The following is a 26,468-nucleotide window of genomic DNA, read 5'->3' as shown; positions in this document are numbered from 1 at the left end:
TCACTGCGATCCTTCTGTACCAAATTACAGTTTTATATAATATCTTAATTTAATGCTTAGTTATGGCATTTCATATGTTTTCGGTTAATGATGATTTGTGAGTCCATCACGAGCCCGTTATTTTTTTTCTACTCAGGAACCCACATACCAAGTTTCATCGAGATATCTCACTTTTTCATCACCAGACAAACATATCTAAGAAAGTGGTGTAAGAACTTCAATCCGGTCGGTTTTGAAGAAATTTCATTATTGACTCTTAAAACAGCCTTGGAGAATATATTTCCAAGCCCAATTAAAGAAAACATTACTGATAAATGAACCAAATGAAAAGCAAAGACACGGTGATGTTTTATTAAGTACACACCTGATATGTAATATTTACAGTAGTAGCGTAGTTACTGTTATTTTTAGCACGCTTCATAAAAATATTTACTTTCAAACTTAGCCAGATATATTTTTAGGCGCCTTAGTTAACGATTGTTTCAATTTGAAGCGATACTTTTCTATATTGATATATGCATAGCTTTCAAAACAATTGGCATATTTAAGCAAGCAATTTCGTGTGAGTAAATAAAATAATGTTTGCTGAATAATTCTCTCATTTTCTGGATTCAAGGTTATTTGAAGGCAACGATCCCAAAATAGTGAGCCAGTTGTTTTGAAATTAATTAATGAGCAAATATTTCGAAAATTGTTCAATTGCACCTATGTCAACAGCGGTAATAAAGCATGCAGTTGTCTTATACCCATTGTACTGTAAATATACATAATAAGAATTTCGAATGCATATATTTAATTATGAAATGGGTTTTGACCGACATTGACATTGCTGCGATCTAGACATGTGATTTCGGGACATTCACTCCAATAAAAATTGCTTTGTTTAGGTTAAATACCTGCTTACCCCCAACTCGTTTTGTTTTCACTTTCTTTTATATGACAACATGGTATTTATGATCCATTATACCCACAAAATGTTCCAATTTTTAAAAGATAAGAGAATGAAAAACTTCAAATTTAATGGGAAACGTTTATTATTATTCAAAAGAACATTCTTTGGCATTTACTTTTTGAAGATTATCTCTTTCAAATGTTGGCCGCGGCTACGTCTCAGATGGTCCATCCGTTGAGTTCAAGTTTCAATGACTCGTTCGAGCATTTCGACAAAGCCCTCCACGTAGACTTTAGACTTTACATATGCCCACAGGAAAAAGTCTAACTGTGTGATATCGCACGATCTTGGTTGCCAATCGACCGGCTCAAAACAATGTCGCTTGGGAAGGTTGGGCGGGTTCAGTTCTCGTTTCTCGACGTAAAATGCGCCAAGTCGTTCCATACGTCAGCCCGAGTTGCTGGGAACGACGCCGAATTGGCCCCCACGGTCTTCGTGTACACTGTCAGCTACGGCTGCTATATTTTCTTCACTGCGTGCTGGACGTGGTCTATTCAGCCAAATATTAACCAATAATAAACGCTGGGTCTCAAGATGGTTGATGGTGTTGCGAATATTACGCTCAGTAGGCCTATTTTATTGACCATAAATTGAGCGAAGCGCGCGAAACACATTCTTTACAGAACGTGAATTTGAAAGATTTGTAAACATTGTTCAGGCGTGTGTCTTTTCATGACGAAATACCAAATAATACTGAACAAAAATAACATGACAGCCTGACATAACTCACGGAAAAAGTACCTCGACTTGGATCACAATAATTTTCAATTAAAATGCATTAACAATTTTAATTTATAAAATACATATTTATTATAATTACATATATAATCGTCTATTATTTAAATAAATACATTTCCTTAAGCGCGATCGACAAACTTAACAGTTGTATATAAAACTATACAAAATTAACTAGGCCTATATACTATATGTATGTATGTTAGCATATATGAATATGTACATCTATATATCAATGACAAGATTTTCATCTATATATCTATGGTGTATGTATATATGTTTCTATGTACATGTGCAGTGTGAATAAATGTTCGTAGGCAAGCAGGCAGCCGCAGGACTTGATGAAAATATACAAAATTTGTTACTAACAAATATAACAAATATTTAAACTTTCTAACTGATTCCGTTAACAATTAAGTGAAGTCGTATGGTCCCCCTTTCCGCTTCAGCAGTGGCATGTCATAGTGTGCGTATACATATACAAACATGTATGGATCTATATTTCGTAAATATTTTACTCCTTTCTCAACTGCCTGTTATGCTTTTACAATATATATATATATCTCGATATAGGAAAAGGTCTTAATATATATTACAAAGGATATTGGAATTATTTACAAATGTGTCAAATTTTTTTCAAACTAGTTACTTGAGGTATGTCACTGACATGTCTTTGCACCAACATTCCGTCATTGAATAAATTGTAAAGAAATAAGTAACGGCTGTATTTTTAGGATTGCCGTTCTTTGCAAACAATATCACATATTCTTTTTCTAAATACTGCCTTTCAGAATATACTTTCAATGCTTAAGACTGTACTAAGCTATACTTTCACTTATTCGCCTCTATTCCTTTACCAGCGAGTTCCATTTCCAAATGCTCAGCATCGTAGATAACAATCAGCCCCTTGTTGAGGCCCTCGAACACCTGCGCGACTCGACGCTGAAGATTGTAGAAGTAGAGCTTCTGGTTGCGCGCTTCGAAGTCACTTATAAGCATGGAGACAACCTTGGCAGCCGTGAAGTCCGCGCCATAAATGTAGGTGCAATCGAGAACCACAGGCAGGGTTGACTTGCGGCCTTGTTTGTTGATCACGTTGCGCACGAACTCCACCGATGGGAAGATGAGGCAGCGATCGGGAGTGAGCATGAGATACTTGATGCCATTCGACGTCTAAAGTGGGAGAGAAAGTGTAATGAGCAAATGGTGGATTTGTGTATTTTTATTTTTTTTATTTTAGGAGAGTAAACACCAGTAATTTGCTTAATAAACTTACGCAAGCTGTTTCGACACGCAGTTTCGGACGTGCGGCGCTGTACAAAATGAATATGACATTAATGCCGATGCCCACGAGAATGCCGATTTGCAACGGTAGCAGTAGACAAGCAATGAAGGCGCCGATACCGGGAATAAGATCGGTTTCTGTGAAGAGAGCGACATTAACCATGATTTCATTAAGCAATAGTGATTATTTAATTTAACTTACTTTTGCTTCTCCACATTGGCTTGATTACGCGGTATTGCACCATGAAGATTACGGCAGACAAAATGATGGCGGCCAAAGCGGATTTGGGGATGTAATAGAAGGCTGGTGTGAGCCACAGCAAAGCGAATATAACAATTACACCAGTGTAGAGATTGGAGAGTTGTGTACGAACACCACTGGCATTCAAAACAGCACCACGGGCAATTGGTCCATTGCCACGGAAGCCTTGCGCGAAGGAATTACCAATATTGCACAGGCCAATAGCGATGAGCTCCTGGTTGGCATCGCACGGTTTGCCATCAGCTGTGGAACACAAATACATAATAAATTTAAAATCTTAAACTTCATTGTATGTCTATCTTTTGTACTCACCAAACGCTTGCACCAAAGCGGTATTTTCCAGTAAAGAAATCAGAGGTACCACTATCAGTCCAGCGCCCAAACTGCTCACCATTTGAGCGAAATTTTCATGTGTCTCAATAACCTCGCCGCTTGTGGAGTTTGTGTAGGTGGTTACTGAGAAAGGTGGCATTTTGAATTCTGGCAAACCCTTCGGCACATAACCGACCATCTTGAAGATATCAATGCCCGAGGTGCGCAACGCATAACCCATGAGTGCAACTAAAATAACCAACACCGCATTGCGTGATGTGCCAATCAGCCAAATAGTTTTCTCAAGCACCTTTTGCCAAACCTTTTTGCCATCCTTGGGTCCAATTCTTACGGTAGTCATGACACGCATCGCCAACAGCAAGAAAACACAACCAATCCCCAACGCAGCGTCATTCCAGCTGATATTATGTATATCGTTCCCAATTGAGATCCACATATCGACGAAAGTATCGCCCGAAGTGTCCACAACCAGTATATCCTTGAGTTGTGAGGTGAAAATGATGAGCGCGACGGCGCTCGTGAATCCCGCACTAACCGGACCGGACACAAAGTCTATCAGAAAGCCCAGTTGTAATATACCCATCAGCACTTCAATTATACCGGTGAGAAAAGTGAGTAATATGGTCTTCTCCAAACTACCACGCGCTGTCTGGTAGACGAGCAGCGCAGCGATGGCCGTAGGACCGACAGGCACATCTTTGCTGGAGCCGAAGAGCACATAAATGAAACAGCCGAAAAAGCAGCCGTAGAGACCATACTGTGAGAGTAAAAAGAAAATGTTTGTTGTTTTATTCAACTAAATAAGTATCGAATTTTACATAGGGTGAGCATTTTAATGTAGATTTTTTCTTTAATGAGAACAAGCTTAATATAACGATTTATTATTCTGGTCTCACTATATTTGTTAAACTATGTAATTTTAGGTTGCGCTTGAGGCGAATTTTAACAGACTCTGCGGCCCCATTATCGATACCTCCTCTAGTGTATCATACCGTGCGGACCCAGATGTTTACAGCGTAATCTTGCCAATGCGAAATAAGTGCACAAAAGATTCTCCATTGTTTCCCTGGTGCCCTGCTGTAAACATTTCCTGCAGTCTTCTCGATCTGAACTAAGTAATATAATGAACAGAACCTTGTAGAGGTAATATTGTTGTCCATTTACATAGTGGTATACTGATATTTGGAGCTGCTTTTGGGATTTCTTAGTTCTCAGTTCTATCAGACCAGATACGATGACATATTGTTGAAAGTTTCGTTCCAAGTTTTAAGGTTAGACTTTAGTTCAACGAAAAGATTCCACAGAAAACTAATTTGTGTACTAACTTACATTGAAATAAACTTTCTGATCGATAAACCTCAAAGCAAGCAATCTAGCAGTTGGGAAGCAACTGGACTAGATATTCAGGACCATCTGAAGATATCCTTACTTTGGTTACGCCTTTATGGATATCATCTTTAGTCTATTTCTGGCATTTTTCGGTTTGAAACAAATCTGTTCGAACATAATTATATAATATTTTATAATATTCGGAATACTTTTTACTTCCGTCACTTAAACAAGGGCTTCAAGGAGAGAAATACACTCGAGAGGTTCAAGTGATCAAGTACGTGCCTCTTCAATTTACTTAGATAGCATCAGCATTGATAAGTGCAAATCAACAGATGTGTGCGTTCTGGTAGTCGATGACAGACAGACGGCTTACAAATTGCTAACACGAAGCTCATTTACAGACACTCTCACATACATACATATGTACACCTGTAAGTTATTGTTATGGAATTATTTACGGCGATTTTATGAATGACCGTTTAATAAGTCAAATGCGATTTTACTTATTATTCGTTATAAATAATCTCACTTTAGTACGAAACGATTAACTCAGTATCGAGGCTAATGGAATACTACGGCGCACGAACAGCAGTAACACATACATATGTATGTATGTGTGCCGATAAGTACGTATACTAAATGAACACAGTGTGTGGGAGATTCCGTGTGAACGAAATTTACAAAGCCGCATTTGCATAAATCGTAAGTTCAGTGCGAAAAAAACAATGTAAACAAAGGCAAGGAAATTCATTTGGTGACCAATTTTAAATAATCGCCTTAGAATATATTCACAACTTTATATATTTATGTGTGCACAAGTGTTTGTGAATGCACTTAGCGCCAAAAGCACTTGCTTGAGATTATCTGGATCGGAGGAAAAATTATTTCGCAGAATTCGATTACTTTTCGTCAAATACAGACATTTATTTTTGGTTAGTTACTGACTCAGCAGAATTTGTTAATCTGATTGCGAGGTGTGACGGACCGCTGCAGATCCTTCGAATGCTGCTCGGACAATGAGACAAATGCTTCGGTATTTATAACAAGAATAATAAATTTTGTTTTTCTCGAAACACTGTATGACGTATGTACTTATATTTTTAAGTCATGCAAAATGCAAATTACGGTTATTTTTTAAGTTTGTTTTTTTATAATTTTTTATTGAGGTATGAGTCGAAAAAAGGCTGGATGGTTACAGTTGTTCATTCTATATTTAACTAAAATTTCGCGATTTTGAGTTATGTAACTCTTCTGTTAACTGTTAACTAACTTTCATTAATATACTTTATTGTCTTTTTTTATTGGGGTTTCTCAAAAAAATTAAAAAATTAAAAAATTTCAAAACTTTGTATTTTAACAATTTCCGTGCACTCACCTGTAATTCTAGGCCCGTTATGCCCGCATACGCCAAGCCCTGAGGTATCACCGTTAAACCGACCGTTATACCAGCTACCAAATCACCAACGAAATCGTCACGATCGTATTTGGGCAGCCACTGTAGTATTGGTAAGCGTTTGTAGAGTGTCTTTTTGCGAAACACGTTCGCGGCGGTGCGTTTGGCCCAATCGCCCGACTTTTCACAGCAGCCGCGCTCGGTTTGTGGATCATCATCTTGCACTATGTAATCGGTGCTGCCCGCGTACAAACCACTAGGCGGTATGTCTAAGGTAACTTCCGAACCGAAATTGTCATTGCCTTGGCCACTCGGTGTGATCGCACTTAGTCTGTCTGAAGTCATTGTGCGCACTTTTGGTTTAACAATAAAAACTTATTTGTTTAGACTGCAATTAGAGTGGAATACACACACTTTTATTAAACAATTATTAAAACTAAAACACTTGTGTCGCAATAGGATTATTTGTTGTTTTTATCACACGAGCTATCTACTCCTTATAATCTGAAGTTATTTGTCAGCTAAACTGTATTACATATGTATGTATATATGAACGTACACTAAAATGTCGAGCCACAAGTGTGGGTGAATCGACGTTCAAAGGGTTATTATTTGTAATCACTGAATTTGCACGAGAGTCGAATTTGTTCCGCGAGAAAGGCGGGAGGTTTGCGTGTGCCGTCGCCTTAACGTCGAGTACGCGAATGCCACAATTGCGGCGAGTGTCAAGTCTAAAAAGTGTGATCTTGCAGCGCTTTAAGACGGGTGTGTCAGTTCTCGAATGTGCGGAAATCCCGAATAAGCGAACCCGAATGCATGCAGCGGCGACAGCGCCAGCAGCAGCAGCAGCTCAAATTAGTTCGCGCCTGTCCAATTGTCTGCAAGTGCGATTTTAATTGGTGGTTTTGTAATCGGCCGATCGCGCACGCCGAGCAGCGATAACTGCTGCAGCGCAGCCGAACCCTTTGGGCCAACGTCGCGTGCACGACGGCGGCTCGTCTGTAGCGCGCACCTGCTGAGTGAAAAGATTTTCGGAGCGCGCAGCACATTAGCTGCCGAAAAATCGCCAGCCCACAAACAAACAGGCAAGAGATAGACATTTGACACTTTCTCACACACATATGTACATATTTATGTATTTGTTTGTCGACTTGAAGAATCTGGGATATTAAAGTGCCATCAAATGGGCAGCCGGAAACAAGTGATCGGTAGATATTATAAAGTAATCACAATTAAAAAAAATTTGCTGTGAGTTGACATTAGTCAGACACGAATCGGGTGTAATTAAAGAATTCTTAAACTTTAATTTTTAATTTTGGTTACATATGAATATAATTACATTTCTATTTACCTATGGCATGTGTACACCCGATTACACGCAATTTTAGTTCGTAAAATACACGACATAATGAACATATGATCATTATCGACGGTATGAATATTATTGCTCAGGGCGCCAATCTTGAAGTTCGTCACTGATATCTGCGACGAAATCGTGCTGCCATTGTCTCTTTATGGCTAATCGCAGACACATGAATTATGTTCACACCTTGAACTGAATGTCAAAAAGTAACTAGCTTACCTGTGAGATTAAAATTGGAGTAGTTCAAAGAAGACCACTTTTATACCAAACACAAAATTATTTATTGAGAAAGACTTTGATTTTATTCCATGTAAATTTTTTGTTGAATTTTGATTTTGGTCCGAAAAACTTTATTTGTTTGTCCATTTAGAAGAAGTACGAGAATGATTCCTTTCTGACAGCAGCTGTCAATTTCCAGCTTGAGAACATGTCATGAAAAAGTACCGGCTACTGATTAGTTAAGAACTCCTATCACACTGGCGGTTACAACTGTTTCATTATGCTGCAACTTATACACACACACATACACCGTACATATGGGTTATTACCTTTGTATGTATGTATGTGTGATTGTATGACAAGTGTACACAATAGCAGCACGTGCCGTGATATCTTCAATAATCGCTTATTTAGAAAACGCAATTATGGTCATAACGTGTTTTTAATAATCGTTCAAAGCACAAACAATAACAACAATATTCACATCAATCAGATTTCTGGTCAGCTGATGAATTAATTGTGAAAATAATCACCAAAGCATTTTCTCATTACACCCAGCACCCGTGCCTCGCTGCTAATTGTAGCAGACTCAAAATAATGCTACAACAATAACAACAACTGTAGCGCACAACAACATTCCAGACTACGAGAAAAGCGCATTGTGACGCATTTAATCGGCTGCCTTCAGTTGTGTTTTTGTCGAGTTTATTGCCAGGAGTACCTTGGCGCTGCCTGTAATTGTGGGGCAGCAAAAACGAAAAAAATAAACAATTATGCATAACAAGCTTGTATTACGTAAACGATTTTGTGATGCTAAAAGTGACAAAAATACGAAACTTGAAATAAGACGCGCCTGATCGGCATTTACAGCAAAAAACCCGGCATACTTATTGCGGCGACAGGCTCACCGGCCACTCTTGCGCACATATCTCCGCGCGTGTGAGTGTGTTTGTGTGTGCAGGCACATCAATCGCGGCGCACGCATCATTCAAAAGCTGTTAAAAATACCTGTAATGTGTAATAAAGTAAAATACAGCTTTCAGGCTAATTTGTAGTAATTGAAATGACTCAGTTCCAGTTGGACAGCCGCTCGATCCCAACTCATAATTATTCAATAATAATTTATTATTATTTTCTGCTTTCAATACGATTATATGGCGTCCAAGATAATTCAATATTTTGCAAATAAGCGCGTATCAATCAGAAAGCGAGAATCGCAGCATTTTCAAACAATTAATTCCTTGCCTTGCATTGCCTAGGCAGTGGTGCCCGTCAAAGGGTTCGCCTGGTGTGGGGTCAACGCACGCCACACAAAATATTTCAAGTTCGTTACTACAACGAACTTGCATATTGAAAAATGATGTTTCCGTTGAGATAGCAGCATGTTGAAACACACGAGAAGTGATAAAAATTGGGGATCACGAATGTGAACTGAAATAAATTGTAAATGCCATTGGCTGCAGGGTACAAGTAATAGTTGGTTATTGCTTAACATTTGAAGTGTGGTAATGGTTCAAAATGTTATTTTGTTCGTCCGTCCGCTTCAGCGCCGGAAGAGTTACCTTGTGTTTCGCACCAGACGCGCTAATGGATTTCGATTAAGATGTTACCTTTAATTTTGCAACCAAATACTGCAGGCGACAATCAATTAAATATTTGTTAATGTGATTACAGTGACAGTTTACACGAACGAGGAAGTCTAGAAGCGTCCGAACCGGGTTTCTCTCACTGATTGAATTCCAGCGAATGAAATACATGAAAAATATGTTTTGAGTAGAACTACATATGTATATTGAAAAAAAAGTAAAATAGAATGACAACAAATTGGCTTATATTAGTTTTAACCAGCTTTTTCAGGCGTGCTTTCTTCAATGACCCAAACAATTGATGACTCGGAGGTTTCACTTAAAATTTTTCTCCGCATATTTTAGAAAATAATGCAATCAAATGCTACACATATATGTATATATGTACTATACATTAAATTATAGTGTATGATTATGAATATACATAGTATAACCATAAATATCTTAGTATTAATAACCCTATTCATATTCCACCGACACCGACAACCAAAATGTCGACATGTGAAAAATATTTTACGTTGTCCGCCCTTATTTCTATCGAAGCACAGAAAGAGATTTCTACTGACGAAGGGTTATGATCCTGAGCGTGTTCATGGCCAGAGGCCGAAGGCCGCACGTCCTCGAACGAACAACGCCACCTTTTCTTGATTTGTCGGCATTTTGATTTGTCGGCATTACGACATAATATTTATTCCGATTCGTAGCAGTCCACTCATCTATTTCATAGTAATCATGTTCATATTCCTACCCTTACTCATTCTTCAAAATAGTTTCTTATACAAAATCATGCTTAATTTTCAAAATGATCCTAACAGCGCGTGCCACTGGGTGCACTCAATCGCTTTCTGGTTTGTGTTCCACAAATCGGAACATTTATTACAGTTAATTGATAAACGAATCAAAATCTGTGAAGAGGTTTTGACGAACACAAATTATTATTTGAAAGTAATTCCAACGTTCTAACGATGCTGAGTTAATTAACACATAAGAACAAGATTGTGGTAGAAGCTGACAGATTACTCTGTAATGGAAACTAATTTGCTAATTATACAACTCATTAGGCAGCGGTCGTGCGTTTAGCAATACACACGCAGTTGCCACAGCGCGATATCTTCTGGTACACTGCGGATGGAACAGCACTTTCAGCGCGCACTGTACTTTGCCCATAAAACTGCAAGCGCAGAAATTGTGTTTTGCATTTATTTACGTCACGTGACGGTGAAGTACACAATTAATGACCCAAAAGGAAAGAAAAACTTACAGAGGCTTATTTAACGTTTGACCGTTGCCTTGTATTAAAGCACTTCTTCTTCTGCTTGTGTTTAAAGGTAGAAATTTCGGCTGTTTACAGACATCAAATCTTGGTGCAACGAACTTTCTTTTATTTTCGGCTAAAATACGCAATCAAAGGCTAAAAACAGGCTCATTGTGGTAAGCTGCGGAAGGTATCGCTGTGGCTTTCTCCGAAGACATTTCTCGAAATGCATCGAAAAGATGCGCAAACTTGTATTTTTAGTATTTTTAGCAAAATAAAAGTCGACTCAAAAGCCACTTTTGTTACTTTTCTTTTTGATTTTGGTTTTCGTAAGAATAATAAAGCAACTTTACATTGAAAGGGGAAGCACACTCGCGACTGGAGTTTTAAATTTGTACGCGGATTCAGTGGTCAGCGATGATTCAGAGTTCATGACTTGACCTCATTCGGCAATAATTTACCGCTTCTTATGTTGCATGCACTTCGTTTGCGCCTTTTATCGTTCGCTATCAAATAACGGCACTTCAATACAAATTCAGGTTGTGAAACAAAATTTATGGTTTCCAAAATTCGCTACTTGCATATTCTAGACTTAAGTAGACCTCCCAATGGTAATCCACTTAAATCTTTGGATACAAAAAAAAAATTGATAAAATGGTTGAGAAGTTCAATAACAAGGCATATTTGGCTAAATTTAATTGCAGACTTTAGTTGCGTGAATATTTTTCACACCTCGTGAACTGAGTAAATTACATAAGTTTATTTGTGGATTTCTATAAAGTGGTTCATCGTAATGTTATTTAATAAGTCTACAATCAATAAAATATTACGCTTTAACTTGATCTCTTTACATGCACCGAGGTGATTTGAGTTTTCACACTTCCGATTTAGCAAAATATTTACACTTTCACTGGGCAAATCGTATGATGTTGAGGGTGTGGTCTTAAGAAAATGTAGTGTTTTGCATAAAAAGTAACACAAACGCACTAGAAAAAAAATCAAGCCTTCGATATTGAAAGAGTTCGTGAAGGCAGTCAAAAGCTCTCAACAAGTCACGACTACTGAACCTCAATATAGTGAAAGAAAGACGTGAAATCTAACATATGTATGTATGTATGTATGTATGTATAACAGCGTCCAACTCATAAGCCCTTTGCGTAAGAAAGAGATGAACGATCACACGTGCACAAGTGTTTCGGCTAGCTGTATCAATTCGACCATACGAATTTCATAGAAACAAGAAAAACAGAGCGCTTTTGGTAATTCACCGGGTTCTAAATGATAGTTGGCTTGCAGAGAAATAAACAAGAAATTGTTGGATTGTTGACTATCATTTGTCGCAATTGTTGTTCAATATTGAAGCGAATATATCAGTCTTGAGTCGATAGGGCACAATCGCCTCAGTTGAAAGTGTTATAAGACCTTACCAATGTTAATATAAACATGTCCGTTTAGATTTTAACTGACGGCTTTCTATCTCTTTATAATTTTATAAAATATTGAACCAAAGTTCTTCATTTTCACTTTAATCTTTTAATATTTACACATTTTTGAATAAGATTCCTCTTAAGAAACATCACAAATCGAACTCCAAACTTGATATTAAAGAGAATTATAAATGTGTGTGTACATAATAATCCGACGTGGCGCCGCATTGGCATTATAATTCCCTCCCAACGAATTTCCTTTTCCATTATTAATTACTTTCTGCAATAATTTGAACCCGGAGAAAATCAAAAACTTTTTGTTTCCTTCGCCTTTTGTAATATATAGGGTAGTGGAATTTTTGTATAAAAAAGAGAAGAAGCCACCAATGAAATTTGTGAAGTTTACAGAGACGATGTTGTAACAATTCGTGTAGCACAACAATGGTTCGCTGGCTTCCGGACTGGAAATGTCGATGTGAAAGATGCACCTCGCTCTGTTCGACCTATCGTTGAAAAAGTCGATGAAATTATAGAAAAGATTGACCAGGACTGTCACATAAGCAGCCATGACATCGCTAAGGAACTTAACATTCATCATCAAACGGTTTTGAACCATTTAAAAAAGGCTGGCTACAAAAAGGAGCTCGATGTTTGGGTACCACATGAATTGTCTGTGATAAATTTAATGGACCGAATTAACATCTGCGATTCCATGCTGAAACGAAATGAAATCGAACCATTTATGACGATAATGTACGAAAAAGATCATGGCCCAAGCGTGGTGAAGCTCAACAAATGGTCATAAAGCCAGGATTGACGCCTCGAGAGGTTATGCTGAGTGTTTTGTTGAATTGGAAAGGAATCATCCTCTATGAGCTGCTTCAGCTTGGTCGAACGATTGATTTTACATTTTACTGTCAACAACTGATGAGATTGAAGCAAGCAGTCAAAGAAAACGGCCAGAAACGATCAACAGAAAAGGGCTTCGTCTTCCATCAGGACAACACTAGACCACACACATCTTTGATGACTCGGCAAAAACTGGGAGAGCTCGGCTGGGAAGTTTTGATACGGTGACACCCTGACCATGCACCATCGGACTACCATTTGTTTCGGTCACCGAGAAACCAGAAAAGTTCTGTACTGATGGAATAATATCTCTTGCGGAAAAATGGCAAAAAGTGGTAGACCAAAATGGTACATATTTAATTCATTAAAATTCCATTATAATTAAAAAAAATAGTTGAAGTTTGATGAGAAATACGAAAAGACTTTTTCGACTACCAATATAATTTCTGACGATAAGTAAGATATTCGTAATAATTTGCCATCAGCGACATCTATCGGAATTAAGCTTCACATTTGCCATAGCAACTCGGTACGGTACAGGAAAATCCGAATGGCTAATTTCTTTTAATACGTACATAGTACTATATCTGCCATATATAATTAGTTGCTACCTATAATCTGTAAGTAACATCCATGCTTTATTTGATTGGCATAATTTCTGTTTCTAAAAACCCCCTTTGGAAATATTTATGCATAACTATTTATTTATGTATTAATTGCTGTTTATCAAAGAATTGTTAGCATACTTGACAAGTAATTATATACGGCGCTGTTAAAACATCCATACAAACTTATGTATGTATGTCAGTACATAAGATTGTTCATACCGTGTACTTTGTCAACTCTGCATTATTTGCATTTGATGACGTTTTCTTCAATATAACTTCAACACCTCGTTTCACATGATGCTTCACAGCAAATCAAAGTCACGTGCTATGACGACCAAAGAGTCAAATAATAAACATTGATATATACTAATATGTACATACATATAACCGTATGTATGCAGCAAAATGCACATCAACACCGACAAATAAATACCATATGTAAACAGAGTAACCAACCTTTGGTTTACAATCGTCGGAGGCGGCAGCGACGAAAACGAGACAGCGGTGAGCATGTAAACAAACATAAAAACAACGATTACAATCATGTGAGCATTATTAAATATTGCAAATTTTTTTAGCCACACGCGCTAAGCGATTCAACTTTGTACACAACAACACAGCTGTTCTTAAAGCCTCTCTTATGCTGTGCAGTGGCTTTGTAAGTGCCCTAGACTGGTCTAAAACACTAAATGAATGAAGGAAGCGCCGGCCACGGACCAATATTGAGTCAGAAAATGCTTGTCATGGAGAATCTCGAAAGCGGTCAATTTAAAGCCGGGTTTTGTTTGCCTTAATTGGCATGTGCGTAAGAGTCGACGAGGAAGGCGTGTAGAGCATAACAAACGGCTTGCACGCAAGCACATAGCAAGCATCTACGAAATGTTGCCATACTCGTATAATATACGAATATGTGTGTATAGTATGTACAAGTTATGAGTATTTATACATAGGTACATATGTATAGTATATATTTCAAGAGTTGCACTTTGTACCATGCATGCGAGCTCAAGTAAATGCGCCGGGAATACACAGTGAAAATAATTGTGCGATTTTAGATGGCAATCCTTATTTTAAGACCAAAAATGCTTAATCTTTATAAATAAAAAGTACGAGTCACGTTGTTTGTCCGCGGTGGACTCCTAAACTACTGAACCGATTTTAGTAAAATTTAGCACACTGTGTCCGCTTTGAACCAACTTAGAAGATAGGATAGTAAAAACAACTCATAAATAAAAAGTTCAGTAAAAGCTCTGTTAAATAGATGCTCTATTAAGCGGACATCTCCATTAACCATGCACATTGTTGATGTTTATTAAGTACAATCTATTAAGCGGACAACTCTATTAACTGTACAGAAATGCCAGGTAACCAGACATTGAGAAAGCGGCCTAAAATTCGTTATTTCTTCCAATGAACATATTCAAAATTAAACCTCAAGTAAAATCCCTTAGATTATTTTACAGATAAAAACGTTTCGTTGCATTGAATAGTTTATTATATGATAAATATATATGTGATATACATACCAAAGCAACGCCTGGCAGGATCTACTAATGTATTATAAAAAGTGAGGATTAGTAATTCGAAAATCTGCTATTTTGCTAGTCACTTTAGTAGTTTTGAGTGTGAAATGATGAAAATAAGACATGTTTTAGTTAAAAATTTAATTTAGAATTTAGACAAAGGAAAAAAACTGAAAACTGCATTTTTGGCAGAAATATCACCAAAATAGTTGGAATCGAAAAAAATCCTTCGTTGAAGTCTTTAAGAATTGTATCTCAAAAACCTATGTACAATTTCATGAAAATCGGTTGAGTAGTTCTCGAGAAATCTTTCCAACCGACTTCAAAAACACAGCTTCAAGGAAAACGCGTAGAAGTTCTCAAGGCTGTATCTCCGAAACTATTAATCGGATAAACTCAATTTAATACAATATTCTAGAGGTGTTGTAGAATTTAATAAAATAATAAAAAAAATCTCCCCTTAAACACCTTATTAACACGATACGCTCTTCACGGTTTATTATTTTGATCTCACTTCAAATGAAAATGAACTAATTATTATTATTTCCGTGAAGCTAATAGCACACGTCTCTTCTCACGTTTTTTTAAATCATTGCTCAAAGAACCTGAAATTATCAAATAGTCGTTGAGTGTATCGCATATAAATACACTTTGGGGCATAAAGCCATATTATAATGAACTTTAGTCAAAATCCATTACAATGTACAGAGATTGTGGCTATTAAATAACAATTATATTTTATAGTTAATTATATTGTAATAAAACCCAGTTGCTTGTTCGTTTCGTCACACTCCAAGCTCTCGCATATCTAAGTCAGCTTTATTTATTATAATTAATTGATTTGGTAAATTAAGCAATAGACACAACTAAAACCATTAACTGCAGCTTATTTCATTTTCTAACATTACCATCCTCCATAAAAGTCCTTGGGTATAATGCAGTTTTTATTGATCTAATGCGTCTCTAATTGTCTCAGCAATTATTATTAATTATTGTTATTGATTTTTGTGCACAAGTTAATTATATAATGGTCAGCTGGGGTTTTCTGTTAAATCACTCGCTGCAAATGCAAAAACGCTTGAGAATTCTTAAAAAACAACAAAAAAGAAAAGTGACTGTGACGAGCTTTAATTGAGTCCACCTCTATACATTTCACGCTTATTTTTGGCTGTTGTTTATTCACTTATGTATGTATGTAGCTCTTTACGAAAACATAATTATCGAAGTATTTTTTCAAAGCGTGTTAGACAAAAGTGTGACGTCTGTGCTCATTGGAGCAGTCGATTTACTATGGCTCGTGTGGGTTTTTCCAAATTCCAAAATAAAGTGCGACTTAAAATAGCTTGTTTACATTTTGCTGTTTGCCGGCTTCCGGGCTAATCCGGCGAATTGACAAACTTGAACTTAGCTTGTGCTTAAATATATTATTAACCCAGCACTAGACGCAATTGTTTCTGACTGGTTCGGATTTGGTATACTTGTAACTAGGTAGTTTGTTTGAATTTGCTCAAGTTCTGATTCGGTTTAACATATTACTGAAAATTATTTTCAATCAATTTTGGTGCAAATGTGAGTTAAGTTTCTTGCAAACTGTTATTGGCAGGATCATACGTCTGAGAATCACTCATTTCGGTCGATAAGAAAACAAACAAACAAGCTCTGAAGCCTTATATAACGGGTTTTTCAATAGGGACGCTACAAAAGTAGACCGATAAGGACGGCAAACGACACCATATTTTTCACGTTCATTGGACATTACTCTTCAGTAAGGTGTGCCATTTTATCATGGAAAGATATACGATCTAATAATGAGTCCAAATTATTAAAATTTACTACCGAATTTCGGAGTCGGTGGCTTCATCTTTAAGAGCGCTATGTCCAATTTATGGTCGTCATAATCATCCTGTCAGATCAATAATTGATCAATCTAGTTAAAAAATTTGAATCCACGGGCATAGTACAAAATTTTCCCGAGCCAGAGAGGCAATGAAGTGCTCGTAGTGTCGAGAATATTGCTACTGAGTCACCATTACATCCCGAAAAAAATACGGTTTGGTGCGGTTAATGGGCCGGCGGCGTCATTGGGCCGTACTTCTTTCGTGATGATCAAGATCCGCACGTTACTGTGAATGGGAATCGCTACCACTCAATAACCGAATATTTTTGGGACAGAATTGGATGATATGGACTTGGACAATATATGGTTCCAACACGACGGAGCCACAAGCCACACCGCGAATGTTACAATCGATTTATTGAAAACCAAGTTTGGTGAACGTGTTATCTCCTGAGATGGCCCAGTCGATTTGATGCCTCGGTTCTGCGATTTGACGCCGTTAGACTATTTCCTGTGGGGCTACGTCAAGTCTATGGTCTACGCCAACAAGCCAGCGACGATTGATAAACTTCGTACGAATATCGAACGTGAAATTACAGCAGTATTTGGTTCAGCGACTGGACTTCTGCAAGCGTGCCAGTGGTGGCCAAGGTTAATGTCTTAATAATTATTTGGTCTGATAACTATACTAGAATTTTATTCTTAAAACTCATCTCCAATAGATTCAAATTAAGGTTGTATAATTAAGACTTTCATTTATGTGAGTTAAATACTTATCTAAAGCCGTTTTTATGTACTGAAGAAAATTGCATACTACATCAAAACTAGTACACATGGAACTAGTTTGAGTATGCCGTCACTTTCGGTGCTAGTTTGAGTGTGCCTACACTCCGGTTTTAAAATGTGTATGTATGTGTAGGTTGGCTAAATTGTCTAATGTGTTTCGGGCATAATAAAATCTTTTGTTGACTTTGTTTGAAATCAAAAATTAATAAAGTTCTGTCTAGTCATTTCTACTGTATATAATTTTGTTCGTCTGCGATTTTTGTTATAAAAAGTTGATTTCATTTTGCCATTGGAGTCGCTCTCATTGACTGGTACGAACTTGCACGTATATTTTAGTGCCATGACAATCGCAAATATATGTATAAAGTAAAGACACTCACGAACAAAAGCTACATTTAGGTGGGTGTTGTATCTTAATGATTTGACACACACACACAGCACACCCAAATGTTTAGTGGATATTTGTTAAATTTCGCAATTTGCATCTGCTCAAAGCTGCGCTTATGTCATGAGCAATTCACTTTTATCGCCACTGTAAACTGACTAAATATTTACTTACACACACATACATACATACATACATACATGCATGCAAAATTTTACGCTTTCTTATTTTCTCCATGTCTGCACTTATAAAGTACACAATAGAAGTCAGAAATCATCAAACAACCGCTAATTTCAATTATTGCCGTCAAAATTAATTTATCGTGGACGAATTGGACTGGAAATTTCCTATACGCAATTTGACTTGATTTTATTTTTGACAATATTTGCTCAATTCCCTTATCACTATTAGAAGCATTTATCTGTTCTGCCAAGAAAATGGGTGTGTTGGGCTGCGTACATACATACATATGTATGTTGGTCCTTAATGATGGCAATAAAATCTATTGGTGCAATAACCAACTTCGCTGCTGCGCACTCGCACTGTTGACAGTCGTTTGTGGCCCGAAGCATTGTTGTGTAGGAAATAATTGTCATGTAATGCCTATAAACAATTTCTTTGAAGCAAACAAGTAAATTAAACAAACTTGCACAAATGCAAAAACGATAACAATTTAATTACTTATATGCGACAAGTGAGACTGGTACATATTAATGGTTAGTTTGAATTTGCACGCCATATTCGCCAAATAATAGTTGTCAATATTCATAATTAAATTTTGCCAAAGGCATACGTCAGGTTTTAAGCCTGCTTCTGATAGCTCGTGGAGCTACTGCCACCAGAATTTCGCATGTATAAATTTGGAAACAAAAAGAAAAAAAAAAGCCTCAAATCCAATCAATCATGTTTATTGTGATCATAAATACTATTTGGGCAACGCCAAGTACACTCATACATGTGTACATACCTACATATATTTATTTGTGCTTTGTGTTGTTTGTGTTTCGGATTATGTTTATGGGTGGCTGTAAATCGCTTTTATTGCTGGGATATTTTGTGATTTGGTGTGGTTAATAAAATTACTCCAATACAGAAGCTCATAGGTAGGTATTATTAGTACACGGTAGTGCATATTCGACTGCTCAGAATCGGACTTTGTACCCTATGCTACCAAGAGCCCAATGCAGATACTGCAAACAAATGCTAAAATACAGTGAGGCTTGCGATGGTGGTAAATTGTTATACCCCGAACAGGGTGTATTACGCTTGTCAACCAGTACAGCCAGAGCTGAATCTATTTTGTCATGTCTATCTGACCTTTCAAAATTAACTTTTGCTAAAACATAATTTATTATTTATTTTATGCAGAGTCAAGGAAGTTTGTTGATATATAAAACATGTTCGGCTAGAAAACTACAGATAATATTATAATAAAAATAAATAAATAAATAAAAATCCATAGTTAGATATAACAAAAATGCTAGAACCATATGCAAGTAATACAGAGGCTTTAAGGAGATATCAAGCCTCCTCGATTTTGCATTTTTTCTGAAAATGAAATAGTAATTTTGAGTGTAAAAGTAAAATCAAAATAATTCAAAGTATTGGCCATTGCTTTTCAGATATTTTGACCACCTTCAATGCGTGTGCCACCGATGAAAATAAATTATGATTCGCCGCATAAATAGTTTCGGCGCAGGTGTTATTGGTAAATATGATATCTGGGATCGACTGACTGTTTCAAGCCATTATATAATTATAGATTATATAATTGTAGCTGCAGTCGACTATCATTGGTTTAACTTCCGCTTGAGTTTCGCTGTTGGAAACTGCAGAGTGTTTCAAATCGATATGATGGAGTAGCCGCAATCAAATATTTTTCATTTCTAATATTTGGTGGAGTACTTCTTGTGATTGCTCTGCAAGGCAGATAAGCCCAGCGGACCCCGTAACATAGGTAGAAACCGACACCTGCTTGCTACAATTGGCAAAACTAGGCTCAAGTTGAATGAATATATTTTTCCACCTTCTGAGCATCATAAAAGAAGCTAAAATCACATTTGATAACCCAAAAATAAACCATGGACTTTAGTGGAATTATAACAAGTAAGGAAGGGCTAAGTTCGGGTGTCACCGAACATTTTATACTCTCGCATGGTAAAGTGATAATCGAGATTTCATAATACGTCATTTAAATATTTTTCAAATACCGTATTTTTGTAAAGTTTTATTCCGCTATCATCATTGGTTCCTAATGTTTATACTCGTATTATACAGAGAAGGCATCAGATGGAATTCAAAATAGCTTTATATTGGAAGAAGGCGTGGTTGTGAACCGATTTCAGCCATATTTCGTACATGTCATCAGGGTGTTAAGAAAACATTATATACCGAATTTCATTGAAATCGGTCTAGTAGCTCCTGAGATATAGTTCTTGGTCCATAAGTGGGCGGCGCCACGACCATTTTCAATTTTTAAAAAAAGCCTGGGTGCAGCTTCCTTCTGCCACTTCTTCCGTAAAATTTAGTGTTTCTGACGTTTTTGTTAGTCGGTTATCGCACTTTTAGTGATTTTGAACATAACCTTTGTATGGGAGGTGGGCGTGGTTATTATCCGATTTCTTCCATTTTTGAACTGTACATGGAAATGCCTGAAGGAAACGACTCTGTAGACTTTGGTTGACATAGCTATAGTAGTTTCCGAGATATGTACAAAAAACTTAGTAGGGGGCGGGGCCACGCCCACTTTTCCAAAAAAGTTACGTCCAAATATGCCTCTCTCTAATGCGACCCTTTTTGCCAAATTTCATTTTAATATCTTTATTTATGGCTTAGTTATGACACTTTATAGGTTTTCGGTTTCCGCCATTTTGTAGGCGTGGCAGTGGGCCGATTTTGCCCATCTTCGAACTTAACCTTCTTATGGAGCCAAGGAATACGTGTACCACGTTTCATCATGATATCTCAATTTTTACTCAAGTTACAGCTTGCACGGACGGACGGACAACGGACGGACAGACGGACGGACAGACAGACATCCGGATTTCGACTCTACTCGTCGCCCTGATCACTTTGGTATATATAACTGACTCTTTTAGTTTTAGGACTTACAAACAACCGTTATGTGAACAAAACTATAATACTCTCGTTAGCAACATTGTTGCGAGAGTATAAAAATGAATTATTTACTACCGCAACACCTGATGGAGTGAGCAATCCAAAGTATTCTAAGATCAAATTTAAAAATTCATAATTTCCGAATACTCAAAGATTAAATCAAGTCTTTCGTACTTCTTTTTTCTTAAAGAGAAATCAATTTTGTTTACGAGTGCACGCATAAATTTTAAACGGTCGTAAGATAGTGCTAAATATGCAGTTGCTATTATAAATCAGTTATATTGGCTTCGTTTCCTATTGATAAGACCCATGGTGGCGCTCTACTGCCCCCTGTCTATATTTTACATTTATTATTTCATACAATGAAATTATTTTGTGGAATTTATCATAACGAATAAATATAGTTAATGATATTTGTTCTTAGTGAGTCAGCCTCTGCTGAGTTTACTGTGTGAATTTTATTGTGAAATTGGTTAAAAATTCCAAACTAAATTCAGGCAATTTATTGTATTATCACTATGAAGTAATAAAAAATGTGCATTATGTTCAATTTAATAGTGTTAAAATCATAAAATTGCTAATGTATGTAATTTTATATAATACATTTTTGAGTAATTTATTTATCTCTCTTTGCTTAGGCTTCTGATACTCGGAAATCGACTGCCATGGCGTATACGTTACCAATAAATCATGTGGCTGAAGCGGCTATCCCAGCCTTATTTACATTCCCATCACATACAGCGAATTCCTTCCGTATTTCGAGCCTATTAAAAGTAAATTCGAAAGCCATTAAAATATCTGTTTGAGCTACGTGCTCTGCACACACAAGCGCCCACACGCTCCAAGAAAGGCTGCCAAAGTCGAGTTCAGAGGCAGTTAAGCTAGCGCTAGCGGCATAAAATTTAGTTGAAATTACATTTTAAATATTGCGCGGCATTAAACAAGAAGAAGCACACTGCAAATGTTCTCTTCAGAGCTCCACATAAACCAGCTTCGTGAGCTAACTAGTGATTGTTGCAGCTGCATTGTACTTATTTTGGCAAGCGTATGCTAATGTTTATGCAAACACAGGTATATGCCAGCTCCTGTTTTGACTTGCAGTATGAAATGCTTCCGAAAGTTAATAAACAAAGCGGCAGCGATGATGCATCAAGTATAAAATTATTCACGATGACAAATAAACTAATTACTGGAATTTAGTAAGAGGAAATGAGTAAATGGCAGACAATAAATATATGCTGTATATGAAGTGCTTCACCATAAGCCAGACTAATTATTTTCGACGAGATAAAATCACCAACCGAAGGGAAATCACGCAAGTCGGCCGCAAGTTAGACGAGGCAAAATCACAAAGTTTAATTATAATTATGTTAATTAAAAAGCTAAGAGCACAAGCAAGTTTGCTAGAGCACGCGCGCGACAGGTGCTGTGGATTTGAAAGCATTATCTCATGGCTAAAAGTAGAGTAAATATCTTATTATCTCATAATTGTCTAGGCGCTGGACATCAGCCGCAAATCACGATAAGAAAGAATGCGAGCAAAGTCAACGTTGACGCACGTTTTGTCTAAGATAGTCGCTTGGCAAGACGCGTGCATCCGCTTAATTAGGTTAAAAGCGGCAGAAGATGTACATACTCGTATAATGTCTGAATATAATTTGAGCACAGATTGATCAGTACGTCGCCAGAGTTATTTCAATTAAAAACAAAACAATAAACAAAAAACGCTTTCCACGTAGAATGATTGGGATTAATGATAAAGTTATTGTCGCGTGCGGACATTTATATTTTGAAATAATGCGCGCTTACAGTTGAAGGTAATTTAATAATAGGGAAAATACGAATAAAATAGGGTTACATATGTATATACAATTGGAAGTCAGAAAAAAAGTAGTTTTTGTGAATTTTCAAAGTTGTAGTATATTTTATTTAGTAAATAAATAAATAATAATGTACATTTAGAGAAATCAATTTACTTTAACGGGTTACATGAAAATACGGGTTTCAAAAAATCGATTTTTTTTATTCTCATATTGAATTCTACAACATTTTTAGAATATAGTCCTAAATCCAACTTGATCGCAGTAATAGTTTCAGAGATACAACCTTGACAACTTGCGCGCTCAAGGCTACCTAGGATAAACGCACCGTCTTTAAACGAGTTTTTCTCGAAACTGTGTTTTGAAGTCGGTTGGCAAGATTTCTCGAGAAATACTCAACCGATATTCATGAAATTTTATACAGGTCTTTGAGATACAATTCTTAAGGACTTGGTCGAAAGATTTTTTTTCGATTACAGCTATTTGAAAAAAATGTCGGGAAATTTTCACTGAAATTTTCATTTTTTTTTGTAAAAATGTCTGCGAAAAATCTAATTTTCAGTTTTTTTCCTTCGTCAAAGTTCTAAGTTAATGTTTTAACTAAAATACGTATTTTTTCACTTCATACGATCCTGTAATGAGTTATACTGCTAATACGGACGCATATTTTTTCCGAGGGGTCACCGGAAATGGTGTCGCAATGCCCGAGTTTAAAATAGTTTTTTCCAAAACTTTCAGAATTTCTTTGTTACAAGTGTACGTTTGTAACAATAAAAAAATTATAATAAAATATTTAATTTTTTTCATTATAATAAAATAAAATATTTAATAAATAATAATAATAAATAAAATAATAATAATAAAATATTTAATTTTTTTATGAGAAAAAAAGTTTTTACAAAGGCCGTTTTTTACCCGAGGAAACCCATGTAACCCTTTAATAATCGGCGATTCATAGAAACATTTTTAATTCCCTTGATACCGTTGCCGATATCCACAAGGGCCGCCTAAAGAGTGTCTGGCGGGGAGGGAGATTTTTTTGCTTAAAACTCTCACAGTTTCAAAATTCCAAAAAATTCATTATTATTATTGATGAAAACAGGTTATAATAAAAATTTTGATTTTTCGCAAAATGGCGACTTCTTCAAAAAGAGTTTTTGTGAAAAAATTTACACTACAGGGTAGCTTAAAAAGTTGAAATTATTTAAGAAAATTTTATGCCTTTGGTAATTAGTCTCTTAAAGAGAATATTAAATCAACTGCGAAAGATTTGGGTCTACAGCTAGTTTGTACCGCTACTTCTTTCAAATTTCACTTATTATCAAAAGAATATACACTTCTTAAATAAATTTCTCATTTTTGTATCAAAACTCCAACCTGAGATAGAAACACATTTTATTTTACAATTTTGGTTTCATTCAAAGTCTCTTCAAACGGAACTGAATGTATGACACACATACTTAAGGAGAACGTTGATAGTAAAACTTTTAAAATTCCGAATTTTTATTATTAGTTTAGAGGTCATCCTCGAAAAATTTATTTTTTTTGCATAATTTTCTGTGCCATTTTTTGATAAACTTTTATAGTCTTTCTTTTACACCAAATATACACATAAAGTGCTAAAAATTAATTGCTTACACTGAGAGAAAAGTTCCTTTTGTGAAATCTGCAGCAACGCACCGAAAATGTCCTTTCAACTTGGTTTTGCTTTACAACCCGAACTCTTAATTGTGTCTCAGCCTTTGCGCTTTGGTGGTTGAGGTTTAACAGCGCCTCTGCTGCCGAACGGCGTCACAACAAACTTTTTTTAATATGCTTGCCACCGATAAGGCAACACCCACCGACCACGAATCTTAGCGTTTTATATTTCGAAATCAACTGAACTGTGACGGGGCTTCGGAATGGTCTTTATAAATTTTATATCCCCGTACGAATATACTCGAGCATATATAGTGCTCACTCGTATGCCTCAAGATAAAATTTTATGATAAGAGTTTGTGTCAATATTTTGTGCGCCATGTCGGTGTATGACACACGCACCAGCCAACTAAAGTGTGTGCACACGAGCACACATATACATACGTGTCTTTCCATACATATGTATGTATGTTTGGACATACAAAAAATGTCATGAAGAAAATGAAAAACAAGAAAGTTGCGGATGTACGCATGTATGTATGTGTGTGAACATATAAGCATACAGATTGTGCTGTAGAAAATTAGACTTTAATCAAATTGGCAATTTCCGAGCACGTTAATCGTACGTTATACGATGCAGGGACACTCATAAGCGATCACAATATAATACGTGCGTTCCTACGCATCTATTGATCTAGCTTAATGATATGACGTTACTATATGTATATTGATGATCGGTCTTTTGGATGAATCAGTACTAATATTGTTAGAAAAGTAGAAAAGTTTGCAATTGTATGAAGACATAATTGGAGTTATGAGAGTCCGATTCTGAGCACCATTAATTGACTATAAAACGTCGTGCACGGCGGCTATAATACCTGTCCCAGGTACAGTTCTTTTGGCATAAAAGGGTATAAAATGATATTTATATTGATTTTGAGTGAAGTATTCGAAGATTTGTAACACACTTTGGTCAATAATCCATTCCAAATTTCGTGGAAATAGCTTGTCAATCAATATAGTATCATATTTATAATGAACTTGCTTCAAGTATTCACTAATTAATTTCAAGGCAAGGGAGGACAGAACCTTGCGGATTTTCCAAAATCGTCAAAATATTTTGCTGAAAATTTGTTGATTGTTATTTATGTATTGTTTGTACTTATGTATAATTTATTCATTCACATAAACATATGTTTAATTAATTCTTTAAATATTTTTCGAATTCATATTAGACATAAGTTTTCTGTTTATGTACACAGCAATGTGACATTTCTCGTATGTAGGCTATTCATTAACTACCCTCCGATAATTGAAGTCTTGTGAACCGCATATTCTTGTGCAAACAGCAAGTGACGTCACTGTTCCTAATAGGAACGGCACATAGTGCGCGCGATCGCCTAATCACAATGCCAAAGCAAATGCACGATTATTCATTAATATGCAAGTTTGTGTTGGTAATCAAAAGTATGCAAATAAACACGCCAGCCCATAAGGATGCCTGTACTTGGAGCGCTATGCACACTCGTGCGAACATATATCCTGGATTTCGTGAAATTTGCGAAGTGCGAAAGCAATATTTCCGCTAAATGAAGGATGTCTCAATTAACTGTGTAAATACACGATTCAAACTCAATTTGTGGAACACTCAACGAGGTTATATTAAATATATAAGTATATTAAACTGGCATACGTCTAGCCTGAAAGAGTCGAAGTTGGGCCATAATGACGAATGATTCGTAAAGATCGGACAACGTTCAAAAA

General features: G+C 36.4%; 1 protein-coding gene across 2 annotated transcripts; it reads right to left on the bottom strand.

The window, feature by feature from the left end:
* Positions 1 to 1,764: 1,764 nt before the first annotated feature.
* LOC126760885 (sodium-independent sulfate anion transporter) lies at positions 1,765 to 24,868 on the bottom strand. Of its 2 annotated transcripts, none has more exons than XM_050476756.1 (6): positions 24,705 to 24,868; positions 6,274 to 6,679; positions 3,546 to 4,323; positions 3,174 to 3,476; positions 2,964 to 3,109; positions 1,765 to 2,860 (listed from the first exon to the last, which is right to left on the bottom strand). In XM_050476756.1, the coding sequence occupies exons 2-6, from the start codon at positions 6,634 to 6,636 to the stop codon at positions 2,519 to 2,521; spliced, it is 1,932 nt and encodes a 643-aa protein (XP_050332713.1). In that variant the 5' UTR covers positions 6,637 to 6,679; positions 24,705 to 24,868; the 3' UTR covers positions 1,765 to 2,518. The 2 variants fall into 2 exon arrangements, with proteins under 2 accessions (XP_050332713.1, XP_050332712.1); XM_050476755.1 differs by lacking the exon at positions 24,705 to 24,868 and adding an exon at positions 6,851 to 7,098.
* Positions 24,869 to 26,468: the final 1,600 nt, after the last annotated feature.

This window comes from Bactrocera neohumeralis, chromosome 2, assembly GCF_024586455.1.
Source record: "Bactrocera neohumeralis isolate Rockhampton chromosome 2, APGP_CSIRO_Bneo_wtdbg2-racon-allhic-juicebox.fasta_v2, whole genome shotgun sequence".
Taxonomy (NCBI): Eukaryota; Metazoa; Arthropoda; class Insecta; order Diptera; family Tephritidae; genus Bactrocera; species Bactrocera neohumeralis.
This window is presented reverse-complemented; position numbering and strand designations above follow the sequence as displayed.